Below are 13484 nucleotides of genomic sequence, written 5' to 3'. Positions count from 1 at the left end.
GAGGGTGGTTGCAGGGGACAGCAGCGTGTGAATGTGCATGACTGGCAACTCCTTGGCTGCAGGAACTCTGCCCAGCCAGCTCTGCACCAGCTCTGTGTGCTGCCAGAACAGGCTGGGGGAGCACTGGCGGTGTTCACATCACAGGCTAATGCTCATGGCTGGGCTCTGCCTTTAGCAATAGAGAGCTGCAGATGTGAAACAGGAGCATCTAAAACATGAGACACTTTTAGAGTCAACCCATTTTCCTGCATAAGACATGGAGACAAAACATGGAGTTACTATTTTACCCCCCTCAGGCAAGAGGCATTTCACTGCCAGAGCAGTTTGGAACTAAGAGGTTAGAGGGGATTCAGAGAGGCTGCACCACAAGCAGGTAGTTGACTAGAGGAGCCCCTGTGCCTTCAGTCAAGGCAGAATTTTCTTGAGTTTTAAGGAGGCCAAACACTTTCTCGTTCCTGGTCCCTAATTCCAGCAGCACAGAGGCAAACTCTGCACAGCTCTTAGGATCTGCAATTAGCTTGCAGGTCCTCAGGCCTAAAGGATTTGGGCAGGGCAGGGCAGGGGATAATCTCGATTTCAAGTATTTAAAATTTACTGAAACAGAAGACACCAAACAGACACCAGGACTTGTCTGCCCAGGGAAGGGGCAGGATTCAGAGTGGAGCTGAGCCTGGAAAGCCCCAGACACTTTGTTCCTGTGACAGGGACAGGACAGAGAGTGTTTGATAGTGGCCTTGGCTGAAGTCAGAGAGCAACAGGATCCTAGTGAGTGCTGCAGGGGCAGGCCATGGAGCATCCCGACTGCTGCCTACCCCCAGAGGGAAGCAGAGACCCTGTAATTCAGGAGAAAGACCACTCCAACTGCTACGACCTTCAAGAGTGGGGCCAGTGTCACATGCCCAGCGCTATTGATGTGAATTTTGCCATCCAGTTTCAGACAGCTGGCTTTTGGGGTGGCCTGGCAGCACTCTTGGTAACAGGTAACCTTCATCCCACTGGTACAGACTGGTTTGGCAGCCTTGCAGGCTTTGCTACATCCTGCCATGTAATTCAAGCCCATCTTCTTCATCTGGAAGAAGCAGAGAGACATTAGCCTGGGGGTCATACCAAGACTTCGGTATTCACATTACAGGAACACAATGGCAGATGCTTGGCCCCTCCTGCTCTGCAGCCCCAGGCTGTACCTCACAGAAGTCCTGCCCCAAGATGCATCTCGAGATGGTCTTTCTGCCTTTGAAACATCCGTTCCCGTGGCAGGAGAACGCTGCACACACTTTCCCCTGTGAGAGAGGATGATGAGAGGTGCTATACAACCATCAGACTCCCAGGGCAAACACTGCATTTCAATCAGCACTTGGCTCCTGAGGGCTTCTATCTACCCCCTGTGTATTTGTGTTGTCTCAGGCATTTTAGATCAAGAGATAAAAGACTATCAGTGCCCCATCTGAAGCTGCAGGAAACTACTGAAACATCAGCAGAGCAAACATGTTTCAGGCCTCCTTTTCCTTCCTCTTATCAGGGCTCTGCAAAGATAAGCCCCTGCCCCTTCACTGGGCTCAGGAAAGGGCTGAAGACTCCAATGGGTCCTGTGCCATCCCCGCAGCTGTGGGAAGGCTCAGCCACGCGTTTGAGTCAAACTTTGAGCTGTTGCAAGTGTTGGGCTGGGCAGCAGGCCTGGTGGACAGGGATAAGGACCAATGGACAGGGCTCCTTAGACTCTTTACTTGCAATGCTCCTTCAGGATTTGCTCCCCTTCCAGAGGCATCATCTGAGCCCATAAAGCAGATGCAGGAGGGACCTTTCCCTGTTTCCTGCTCAGGTGGGAGCTCAGCCATCCCACCATCTGCAGCAGCCTCTGCCCACATGGTACCTACATTTGCAGGGGGAGGTCGGTGGGTGGTGGTGGTCGTGGGTGGTGCAGTGGTGGGTGCCAGGTCACCTGCAGACACACAAGGAGCCCTGTGAGGCTGTGCCCAGCACACGGGGCCCTCCACAGCCACACAGGGACAGATTCCCCATGAGCTCATGGGGCAACTGTCCCTCATGCGCCCCAGGGCAAGAGACACAGCGTTGCAGCCACAGCCTCTCTGCAACGGGCTCTGCCCACCCGTGTCCCTCCCAGCTGGTACCGTAGGCGCTGGCGTTGAGCCGCAGGCAGAGCGGGGTGGCACAGCACTCCAGGGCACAGTGCTGCCTGCTCTCGCTGCCATTGGTCCTGCACAGCCCCACACCACACCTGCTGCTGCACCCAGCTGTGTAGTTCGTGCTGGAGAAACGATAAAGCTGCAATGGCAGAGTCAAAGGATAAAATGAGTGTGAAGAGGTGCCCATACAAAGGAGCAGAAATGACTGACAGGCTGTAAGGGAAAGCAGGAAAATGGGAGATGGACACAGACTAAATAGAGCACTGTGGATTTCTGAGGTACAGAAAGGGCTTTCCCCATTGCAGCCCCCTGAATGTCCATACCTCACAGTAAGTCTCATTATGGCAGGTGACTGTTCCATTGGCATGGGCTTCATCCTGGTAACACCTCTCCCCGGAGCACTGAAAGCTCTGGCAGGTGAGCTGGAGGGAGAACACAGTAGGGTGTCACTGTGCAGCACAGTCTCCTTGCACGGCACCACGGGGCTGTCCCCAGACACAGCCCTGCTGTCTGGAGGAGGCACCTGCCCACAGTGCTCTCCTTCCACCCCAGGGGATGCTCCCATGGCACTCCTGGCTCTCACGAGTCCATAGGACTGCAATGGCCCAGGAATGCCCCTCTTTCCATTCCTTTCCTTACCATTGTCTCTTCTGTACCATTCATAGAGGTGTTGGTGGCCACTGAGGAATTACTGGTGGCCACTGATGAGGTGTTGATGGAATCCACTGAAGTATTGCTGGCAGTGGCCACCACCAAGGCATTCTTAGTGGTGGCCACCTCTGCAGCATTCTTGGTGGTTGCCACCAGTGCAGCATTCCTGGCCATCACTGCAGCATTCCTGGTCACCACTGCAGCATCCTTGGTGGTGGCCACCACTGCAGCATTCCTGGCCACCACTGCAGCATTCTTGGTGGTGGCCACCAGTGCAGCATTCCTCGCCACCACTGCAGCATTCTTGGTGGTGGCCACCAGTGCAGCATTCCTTGCCATGACTACAGCATCCTTGGTGGTGGCCAGAAGTGCAGCATTCTTGGTGGTGGTCACCGCTGATGCATTCTTGGTGGCAACTAACAAGGATGCTGCAGTGGTGGCCACCACTGTAGCATTCCTGGCCACCACTACAGCATCCTTAGTGGTGGCCACCAGTGCAGCATTCTTGGTGGTGGCCACTGCTGATGCATTGGTGGTGGTGGCCATCACTGCAGCATTCTTGGTGACCACCACTGCAGCATTTCTGGCCACTACTGCAGCATTCTTGGTGGTGGCCACCACTGCAGCATCCTTGGTGGTCACTACTGAGGAATTCTTGGTGGCCACCACTGCAGCATCCTTGGCCACCACTGCAGCATCCTTGGTGGCTACCACTGTGGCATTCTTGGTGGTGGCCACCACTGCAGCATTCTTGGTGGTGACCACCACTGTGGCATTCTTGGCATTCTTGGTGGTGGCCACCACTGCGGCATTCTTGGTGGTGGCCACCACTGCAGGATTCTTGGTGGTGGCCACCATTGCAGTGGTTTTGACAGCTGTGGCCACCACTGAGGCATTCTTGACAGCCGCTGCTGTGGTTTTGACAACTGCGTTGTGCTCTGAAAGACACAGAGTTCCCCCTTGGTGAAGGAAGCAACAAGGAAAAATGCACTCAGGGAGCCTTGTGTCCCTTCCTGAGCCATGGCACAGTCCAGAGGGACCCACAAGTAGCATCTGTCCCGCTGGGGTTGGGAGGTGGGTGGCAGTCAGTGATGGGGTATCCCAAACAGAGCCTGTTTGCAGCCACTGACTGGGCAGCTCAAGAAGCAGGTCTGACCCAGCAGTCCCCACAGCAGCACTATGGACAGAGGCTGCAACAGCCCCTCCTTCCCCCTTCCAGCCACCCCGTCTGGGAAAGAACAGGCTTTTCCAGAGGCAAAACCTTGAGGAAAGGATCCTCAGTGCAGCTCTGTCCTACAGAACCCAGCTTGGAGGAGAGAGGCACAAAGTCCCTGTTGCACCACATTGCATTTTCCCCGCTTCCCACAGGCTCCCAGATTTCCTTTGGGTACAAAGCTCACCTGCTGCAGCAACAGAGTCCTGGAGACAGAGGTGCAGAGCCAAGATGCAGAGCAGCAGGCCTGGAATGGAGTGGGGATGACCAAGACCACATCTGCTGCCCGCTCTACCCACAGCCCAAAGAGCCTCCCCCAGCAGCACAGGCAGCTCACCCTTGAAACAGATGTGCAGGGATACCCCCCACCCTACCAGAGCCCCAGGGAGGCCTCTGGCACAGCTGGGGTAGGGACAAACCCAGCATGGGGGTCAGACACCACTCTGTGCTGCACCAGAGCCCATGTTACCTTGGACAGGGGACACAAGCCATCGGTGACCAGCCATCATCATCCACCAGCAGTTGCACCTGGACCTGGCAGGAGGAGGCACGGTCAGAGCTGTCCCCCGAGGTACAGGGTGGACACGCCAGTACAGGTCTGGGCTCCTGGTGCTCAGCCTCAGCACGACCAGTCACTCCCTCTTGAGAGACTCCCCAAACTCACCGAGGCTGCTGCCAGGGAACAGGAGCCCTGGAGAGCTTTGGGAGCTGTTGGTGTGGCAACAACCCTCCCCGGGGCTCGCAGGCAGCACAGCCCTGCAGGCAGCTCGGGAGCAGGAGGCAGCGTGACATGGTGGCACCAGCCACCACACAACAGTTTGCTGATGCTGTTGCAAGTAAGGATGTGACCTGGCTCTCCATTGTAGGAATCTCTCTACTTTCAGTCCAAATCTTTACCTGTTTCTCTAAGGAAACCGTGGAGATGTCACTCCAAACAAGCTCCAGTGCGAAGTTATCCAAGGAAAACTGTAACACTCCTTTCCTATTTTATGATTTAGGCAGAGTCACCATTCCCCCAGGACCTGCAGTGGCCAAAGCTTGTGCAGCCACCTCTGAGCTGTTCGCTCAGCATGACAGAGAAGACAATGCCAGCCTGCGCCTCTCACCTTCCAAACCAAAGCAGCCACCACCCAGACTAGCTGTGGACATCCCTTCTGAGACCAGTGCCGCTCCAGCCCAGCTCCAGGGCAGCCAAGGAACCAACACCCACCTGACACAGCCTCATCCCAGAACAACCTTCCTCCCGGGGAAGGAGAGCCCACGGCACTGACTCACCTGTCTGGTGTTCCCGCACCTGCAGCCACTGTCAGCACTGCAGCACCTGAGAGCAGGTACGGCAGCACTGGCCCCACAGCCCAGCCCCACCCCTGCCAGCCACCACCCAGGGGAAGTGTTCCCTGTGGCTCCACAGCAGCAGAGACACAACTGGCCCTGCACAGCAACAGAGAAATGGCTTATGAGACTGGAGATTCACACGAGCAACTGCTGCACCAGAAGGGCTGAGGGGTCACTGCTATGTGTCACACAAGTGGCCTCTGCACAGTGGACCTGCAGTTCCTGAAGCAGCATGAATCTGTGGGGTGTGTACAGGCATCTCCAAAGAGGGCACTGGGGGTCAAGGGTGCTCCTGAAGTCACAGCAGTCACCTCTAAATGTGTCATCTGTTCCCATCTCCATCCTCCTGCACCACAGAAGGACCTGCACAAGAACCTACCAGGTCCTTCAAGCCAGCAGCAGTGCCACAGGAACCACCACGCACTGTCCCCCACAACCCAACCTGAACTCAGCTCACTTGGTAGTTTCCTGAAAACACAGTGGCCAAAGCTCCCTAGGGAAACGGACATGAGGTAAAAGCAGCCCTGAAAGCCAGATGAGTTTGTCTTACAAAGGAGCCCAAAGAAGATGACACACTCACAGCCAGAACAGGACCCTTACCTGCTGCACACAGTGTCCAAGTCCATGTGCTTCACAGAGAGTCAACCCTCACCATAAACATTTCCATCAGAGTGGGAATGAAAGAAGGAGTTGTTTGTGACAGCTCTAACTGCACAAAAAGCATTTTAAACACACTGTAATCAAACCTCTTTTTTTCCAGCATACAAAAGGAGACAAATCTCTTGGCACTTCCTAAATTAAAATGAGTTTATTTTTCAAGGTGTTTTTAATATAAAACAATGCCACAAGTATGCTTTTCACAAGGGGTTTACTAGAAAGTGACTCTATAAAGTAGCCTTGAAATCTATATTCATGCACATACAAAATCCAGAAATTGAAGAAGTCAGAGCTGCTGCCACATCCACTCACTCTGCAGATGTGTGTTCCTTTACCCAGGGACAGCTACAGCAGCCCTTGGCGCTTCAGGTCTTCGTAGGTCTTTTTATTGACCACGTTCCCACTGGAATCCTCATATTCCTCCTGGAATAGAACCAACGGTTTAGAGACACTGGGCACAACCCTCGAATTTTGGCTCCAGCAGCAGCCACTGAACATGAGGAGCACCCTGCCAGAACCTCTGTGCAGGAAGGCAAGCAACAGATCTGCCAGCAGATCCTGGGAGAAGAGCTCATCCAGAGCCAGAGTCATTACAGGCTGTACTAGAGATTGTTTTTCCACAGTTGCCCTGCACATTGTTGAAACATGGCTTGGGACAGAAGCTTAGGAAAAGGCACCACTGTAACGAGGACACTGCCCCCACCAGGAATGGGGGATTCCCATGGACACAGGACTGGAGACACCGAATGCCTCTCACTGCTCACCTCTGTATCAGGCTGCCACCGCTCTGAAGCCTTCTGCTGTTTCAGCTTTGCCCACACTGCAAACACAAAGTCAAACAAGATCTGATGCCATTTCCCTCAAGATAATAGTTTTTAATCCAGTAAAATACACATATAAGCTTTTCCCCCTCCTTTTTTAAAACACAGAAACTTCAGCAGTTCAGGAATGTCTCTAACATCTGCTACAAAGTTATCATTCCTCTGTGTGGTTACTGAAAGGCACAGAACTGCAGCAAACAAGGCTTTAAAGTGGATGGGACATGAGACCAACATCCAAAGCCACTCCTTCAAGAAAGGTGGTATTCTTTCATATGTTCCCTGTTCTGCCATCACTACTTACAAGAGACTGCATCCTCAATCTGTGTGACATTGGCAAAGTGTGCTGTGTTGGGAATGCCCAGGCATCTCATCCCATGAGCGTGTCGCCATTCCTGGAGGGAAGAGATGAGAGGTCAGTGTGAGAGGGAATGCCATGTTCTTCTCAATGCCAAAGACCACAAAGACATTAACATGTGAACAAGTACAAATCTACCACTCCTAAAAGCTCCTACAGAAGTATTTTTTCCTGTCCTGTGGACAGTGACACCACAGCAGCTGTCAACAGGCACCCTGCACCCATCATGCAGGGTGTTCAAACAGGCAGGGACTGTACAGCATCAGCAGAAGAGATCAGTGTGTTCTACACAATCTGTGGGTCTCACTGCACAGCCCTGACCCACGAGTCAGAAGTGCTGCTCAGGCACTCCAGGGACTCCCCAGTGACTCGTTAGAAGGACTGTCTGAAGCCAGCAGGGCTGTTCCTGCACTGGATGTCACTTACTGCAAAGTGCCGCTGGAACGCCTTGGGCCCTCGGTAGGTGTAGTTCCCACAGATCTCACAGTTGTAGTTGATGTTCAGACCATGGAGTTTGTATAACCAGTAAGGGATGGGCTGCAAGAGAGGATACATGAGGATTAGTCACATGGCAAAGCAGCTCCAAGAGGGGAACAGCACGGAGTTGGTGACCTCTCACACCCCTCCAGGCCTGACAGCCTCGCTTACCTTCCCATCCCAACCAAGAGGCAGATTTTTAGGGTTATAAATGATTTCATTTTCTTCATCTTCACTCTCACTCTCACTGATCTGCTCTTCCTCTTCCTCCTCCCTCTCCTCCCCAGTCCGTGCCTGCTTACGCTGCACGTTCTCGTGGGTGAGGTGTCTCTGTTCCTGCAGGGAGAGGAGAAGGGATTGTCCACACACTGTGACAGCAACAAGGTCAGGGCAAATTCTCGCAGTGAGAAACTTCCTCAGTGTACAGAGGAGGGTTATGGAAGTATGAAGCAGAGAACTCCCACCTTACTCAGCCAAACAGCACCAGTTTTTAAGTACCCTGACATTTCCTCCTTGCAAAAACCAAAAGCCCTGTACCCCCATTAGCCCTTCTGAGGTGGCAGCAGCAGCCACTCTGCTGAAAACAATACCCCAAACCAAAGGCAAGCAGCAAGACACATCTATTTGTGACTCAGGTACAAAATAGATGTGGTGCACCACACTGATGTGGTGCTGTCTGTGAAAGTACTGGGTAAAGATGTGGATGCCATTCCAGTCAGTTTTTGAACAGCTCTGAAATAAAAAGCTCAAAGACAAAAAAAAATCCTTACCCCGAGGACTTCTACATATTCATAAATCTGAGCTTCCAGGAATGCAAGATCTTTATTTCTTTCAGTGTCTCTAGAAACAGATAAAGCAACTTTATGAAATGCACATGGTATCTTACATTTGGTTCAGCCCTATTTGATCCAACATGAAAAGCTTCTAATACTCCAGAATCAATCTGTCACAACTACACAGGAGTGGCCACTATAGAACACTCCTCATGCAAGAGAACACCACCAGCCTCAGAATGACCTCTAAGAACTCACCTTTTGCTTCCTTTTGTCTTTGGATTCTTAGCAAACAAGGAAGGATCAAGTGCTTCCAAGGATTTGCCTTTAGTGCTAAAAAGCCTCTGAGCACGCTCCTCCAGAGTCCTGCAGAGAAGCAGGGAGGGTATTAGTCCAGACTATAGTTTGACATTTCCTGAGACTACTTTAATTCATGCAACAAAATTCTAAACATAGATTTTATGAGATTATGAGATTCCTATTATCTTTGCCTTTATTCCTCAAGCCAAAGTTTTCTGTACCAGAGACTCCAGTACAGGACCTGGTCAGAGCAGCAGATCCCAGTACCCACAGAAAAGGTTTTATCTTTCAAACAGCACTGAGGTAATTCAAGTACACCAGAGATGACCAAATAAGTGCCCCAGAAAGGAATGTGAGGCAGGAAGACCTCAAAAGCTGGAAGGAACTCTACAAAGACTGTACCTTACCCGCCACACTTCAGCCCCAGGGCCAGCAAAGCTGATTTTAACCTGTCCAGTCCCAAGGAGGCCAATTCCTGTTCAGTGAAATAAACCACTGTAAGAGATGAGCTGCTCAACACATACAAGATGGATATAGTCCACTTTAGCTCATTCAAGAAATAAAAAAACAATGAAAAGAGTTTGGGAAAGGACTGTCAAGGGTGCACCCCTCCTCAGTGGAAAATGAGGAATGTGACAAATATAACCAGGTATTTCAAGCTACATCCCCCAACTGGTGAAATTAAATCATCAGCATCGTCAAAGTTTTACCCAGAAAGCACAGAGCCAGGGACAAAAGCACTACAATTATGCAAAGAAACCAAATGTCTGAGCTTCCACCTGCTCCAAATGTGGCAGTAAGTGCAGAGCACTGGAAACGCACCTCCCAGGAGGAGAAGGCTGAGAGGTCCAGGTGGGCACCGGCGTGGGTGAGGGCACTGCTGGTCTCTTTCTGCCAAGAAAACCACATGCAAGAGCTGCATGACATCCCTCAGCCCACAGAACATTTTAACCTCAGGAAAAACAGTTCATTTCACAGAGAAAAATCCCCTCACTAATAAACTGACAAAAGAACAACAGTAAAGATGCAAAATCAGCCAAGCTGAAATAGGGTTCGTTTCAAACCAGCTACACTGGATTTCAAGTTCAAGTCGGAATCATCCTGCACCCTGGAGACACAGAGTTGCAGCCGTGTCAGGGTCACCCCCAGCAGTGACTTTCCAGGAATGCCTCACAGAACCCCCTCCCACACACAGAGCACCACCCAGGCTCAGGCTGCTCACCGGCCAGCCTGGGAATGTGCCATTCTCCCACTTCTTCTCAAACTCCGTCTGAATTTTCCCAAAAAGTTCATTTTGGTCCAGTAATGGTTTCACTCGATCTGTGTAGTCCTGCAGGTACTCAAGGAGCATTTCAAGGTACCTGGCAGGGGAATCACAAGCACAGGTAATTCACTATCACCCTCTAAGCACATCTTTGGACAGTCACCACCCTCTGTGCTGCAGAGGGAGGTGACTGAGGTCAGCACAGTTTTCCACAGAATTTCTGGACACAGCAGTTACAAGGGTACACTAAGGCCCTTTCTCAGAGCAGAACGTGGCTCTCCACATCTCTGCTGCATTGCATGTTTGCCTGGGGCTCAGACATACGACTGAGCTCAGGAACCCAATTTATGTTAAGTTCGGCTGATAATCATCATCTCAGCAGCTGAACACTCCAGAAGCAAATTCCTTCTCACCAAGTGCCATAAAGGAAGCAGGCAGGCAAGCAGGCTCACCTCTTATATTCAGCATTTTTTCTCTCCTTAGGAATATCAAAAAGTTGGTCGAATGTGGATAAGTAAGTGATATAATCCAATTTCTAAGAAAAGAAAATGTGAGTCAGAGTTCATACCCAGCCAAATTAACATCCAGTTCCCAGAACAGAGCAGGCCCAGCCTGTGCAGGGCTGGGGATTCGCCAAGCACTGGAGGTGCCCAGACACAGCAGCCACTCACCTCTGATGATTTCAGGTTGATGTACTTGAGATAACAATCATGCAGATCCAGGTACCGTCCATAGCCTTCCTCATCTGTGAACTCCACCAGATCTGTAGGAAAGATCATGAAGAGCTTTATTATGAGCTTAATATTCCCTACTTATTATACAGCTGCTTTAAAACTGGAAAAGGATTAGCTGTGAAGTCATTTATGCTTATGGAAGGCATTAAAATGCCTTGGGCACTCATTGATCAGTCCCAGTTTCTGCTCTGTAAGAGCACCAGAACATTCTCAGGAGCAGCAGCACCACTGGAAAACATCGCAAGGACTGCAGTTCACAAGGATTTAAATGAAAGAGGAACAATTTTCAGAGATTGTTTCATAGAAGTGAGGTGGGGCTCTGAAATGTGCAAAACAGATCAAACAACACACTGGATAATGTCAGAGCTCCAGCAAACTACAAACTTACTCTGAGCTTCTTCACTTGGGTTGTCTCTGGCCTTCAGCAGCTCCTCAAACTCCACTGACATGGGAACACAGATCTGCACAGGGAGACACACAAAGTGAATTTACTTCAGCTCCTGTCCCAGAGCAACTAACACAAAATCACAGGTAGTGGCAAACAGGGAAACTGCAAACAGCAAGGGTCCCAAAGCACTTCTGCACAAAGGGAAAAGTGTGTCTTCAGCCAGCATGAGAAAGGAGAGACCCAACCCCAGCCCAGAATGTTCCCAAGGAGGGAACACGGTGAGTGTCTTGCACTGCTCCCACTCACACACTGACCAGCTGTGCTCAAGTGACAGCTGGGTGTCCTCAGGGCCTGTGTGTCAAGGCAACTAAACTGGGGAAAATAAAAGGTCTGTTTCCTGTGGGGATGAGGCCCAAGAGCCCACCTGTTCCTATGGAGCAGTAACCACCCACCTCGTTCGGGTGCTTCCGATGAAATTCCTTGATTTGCTTCAGTCTGTTGTAAAACTCTGCAAACTCGTTTGGCCCAGAGATGGCACTGAGCTCTTCCTTCCGCAGGCTGGGGGTCCAGGGACAGGTTAAAAGGGAAAGGGCAAAAACAATGTGACACTGATACAACTGTAGCTGCACTGTCTGGCTGCAAACAGCCCTGACCCACCCTGAGGCACCCACGGCCTCCCCACATGAGCCACAGGAGTAACAAAACTTGTCCCTCTTGTATTTGTTACACTTTCAGTTCAAGACAGGCCTTGCCACACCAAAACCTGGACATCTTAAAGACTCATGCTACAATTTCCAACATTCATGTCTTAGGCAGGGAAACGCTGTAATCATCTGCAAACATTTTATAATTCAATTACATATTTTAATCCCTGTCTTGAAACATCTGAAGAATGTTATATTTTGGACACATCCCCTGTGCACTCCAGGCCTGCCCTGCCTCTGGTTCCCAGATCCTGATTCCTGCATTACTCCCCAGGTATTTACAGGGACTCAGGAGAACCCCAGGCTCCTCACAGCAGGACCTGCTCAGGCACACGAGGGCCCGGGGCACACTCACCCGTCCTTGTCGTCGTACAGGTCCCGCAGGTTGCCGCTCACCTCCATGTACCTCTGCAAGGGACAAGGGAGAAGCCTCGGGCGCTGTAGGGCCCGTTACGGGGACAGGCCCGGCCCCATTCCCGCTCCCAATCCCCATTCCCGGGCCCATTCCATTCCTGCTCCCATCCCCATTCCTGCTCCCATTCCCGGCCCCATTCCTGCTCCCATTTTCTCTCCATTGTCGGCCTTATTCCATTCCCATTCCTGCTCTCATTCCCTCTCCCATTCCCAGTCCCATTCCTGCTCTCACTCCAGGTCCCATTCCCGCTCCCATTCCCTCTCCCATCCCCATCCCCATCCCCATCCCCGCTCCCGCCGCACTCACGTCCTGCATGGCCCGTGTCCGGTGGTCCGAGTTGATCTGGTCGCGGAGCTGCGGGCACAGGCGGGCGGTGAGCGCGGGCCCGGGCGGCGAACACCCTCCTGCCCTCCCTCCCTCCCAACCGCCGCGGCCCCGAGCGCACCGTAGACTTCTTGGTGAGCATCTCCTTCACCATGACGTCCATGAGCCGCTCCCGCTCCTCATGGTAGCGCCGCTGCTGCTCCAGGATCGTCTCCATCGCGGCGCCGCCGGCGGAAGGCCCTGACGCGGCTCCGCTGTGCCCGCCGGAAGGGCCCGGGCGCGCGCGCGACCCGCAAAGAGGTTCCGCCTCCGGTCAGGTCCGGGTCCCATTGCGGTGGTTGTTGTTGTTCTTGTTGTTGTTATTATCGTTAGTATTAATTATTTATATTTAAATGTAATAATACCATGTTATTATAGCTTATATTTTTAGTATAGTATAGTACATCGATATGTTTATTATATTATTTAATATTCATTATATTATTACGGTAATTATTATTAACAATAGCAATATTTGAATCAATAATAAATATTCATATTTTATGCTGTGCAGGTTATAATGCTATATTTATTATAGTATTTAATATTCATTGTGCTATTCTAGTTATTATTATTATTGACAATAACAATATTCTAATTTATAATAATAAATAGTAATACTTTTCTGCAATGCACGATATATTTATTGTATTATTTAATACTTAATAAATTATTATAATAATTATTATTGACAACAATATTGTAATCAATAATAATATTCATATTTTCTGCAATGCACAATGTATAATACTATATTTATTATAGTTTTTAATATTCGTCGTGCTATTCTAGTAATTATTATTATTGACAATAATATTCTAATTAATAATAATGAATATTCATGTTTTTCTGCAATGCAATATTATATTTATTGTATTATTTAATATTAA

At 50.6% G+C, this 13484-nt stretch overlaps 2 protein-coding genes across 2 annotated transcripts; both read right to left on the bottom strand.

Annotated features, from left to right (window-relative positions):
• Positions 1–1720: 1720 nt before the first annotated feature.
• Positions 1721–5157, bottom strand: LOC139682284 (uncharacterized). Its single transcript, XM_071576467.1, has 7 exons — positions 5115–5157; positions 4196–4255; positions 2784–3733; positions 2468–2566; positions 2130–2283; positions 1875–1939; positions 1721–1768 (listed from the first exon to the last, which is right to left on the bottom strand). Exons 1-7 carry the CDS (start codon positions 5155–5157, stop codon positions 1721–1723), a joined length of 1419 nt encoding a protein of 472 aa, XP_071432568.1.
• A 966-nt stretch (positions 5158–6123) lies between these two features.
• Positions 6124–12814, bottom strand: SF3A3 (splicing factor 3a subunit 3). Its single transcript, XM_071576913.1, has 17 exons — positions 12677–12814; positions 12538–12585; positions 12172–12224; positions 11565–11670; positions 11113–11185; positions 10662–10753; positions 10443–10525; positions 9949–10087; positions 9549–9617; positions 9134–9201; positions 8685–8792; positions 8424–8493; positions 7825–7989; positions 7603–7713; positions 7123–7213; positions 6765–6820; positions 6124–6423 (listed from the first exon to the last, which is right to left on the bottom strand). Exons 1-17 carry the CDS (start codon positions 12770–12772, stop codon positions 6346–6348), a joined length of 1506 nt encoding a protein of 501 aa, XP_071433014.1. The 5' UTR covers positions 12773–12814; the 3' UTR covers positions 6124–6345.
• Between the last annotated feature and the right edge of the window lie 670 nt (positions 12815–13484).

Source organism: Pithys albifrons, chromosome 24, assembly GCF_047495875.1.
Source record: "Pithys albifrons albifrons isolate INPA30051 chromosome 24, PitAlb_v1, whole genome shotgun sequence".
Lineage (NCBI taxonomy): Eukaryota > Metazoa > Chordata > Aves > Passeriformes > Thamnophilidae > Pithys > Pithys albifrons.
Note: the sequence above shows the minus strand (reverse complement) of the source record. Positions and strands in the feature narration are given on the sequence as shown.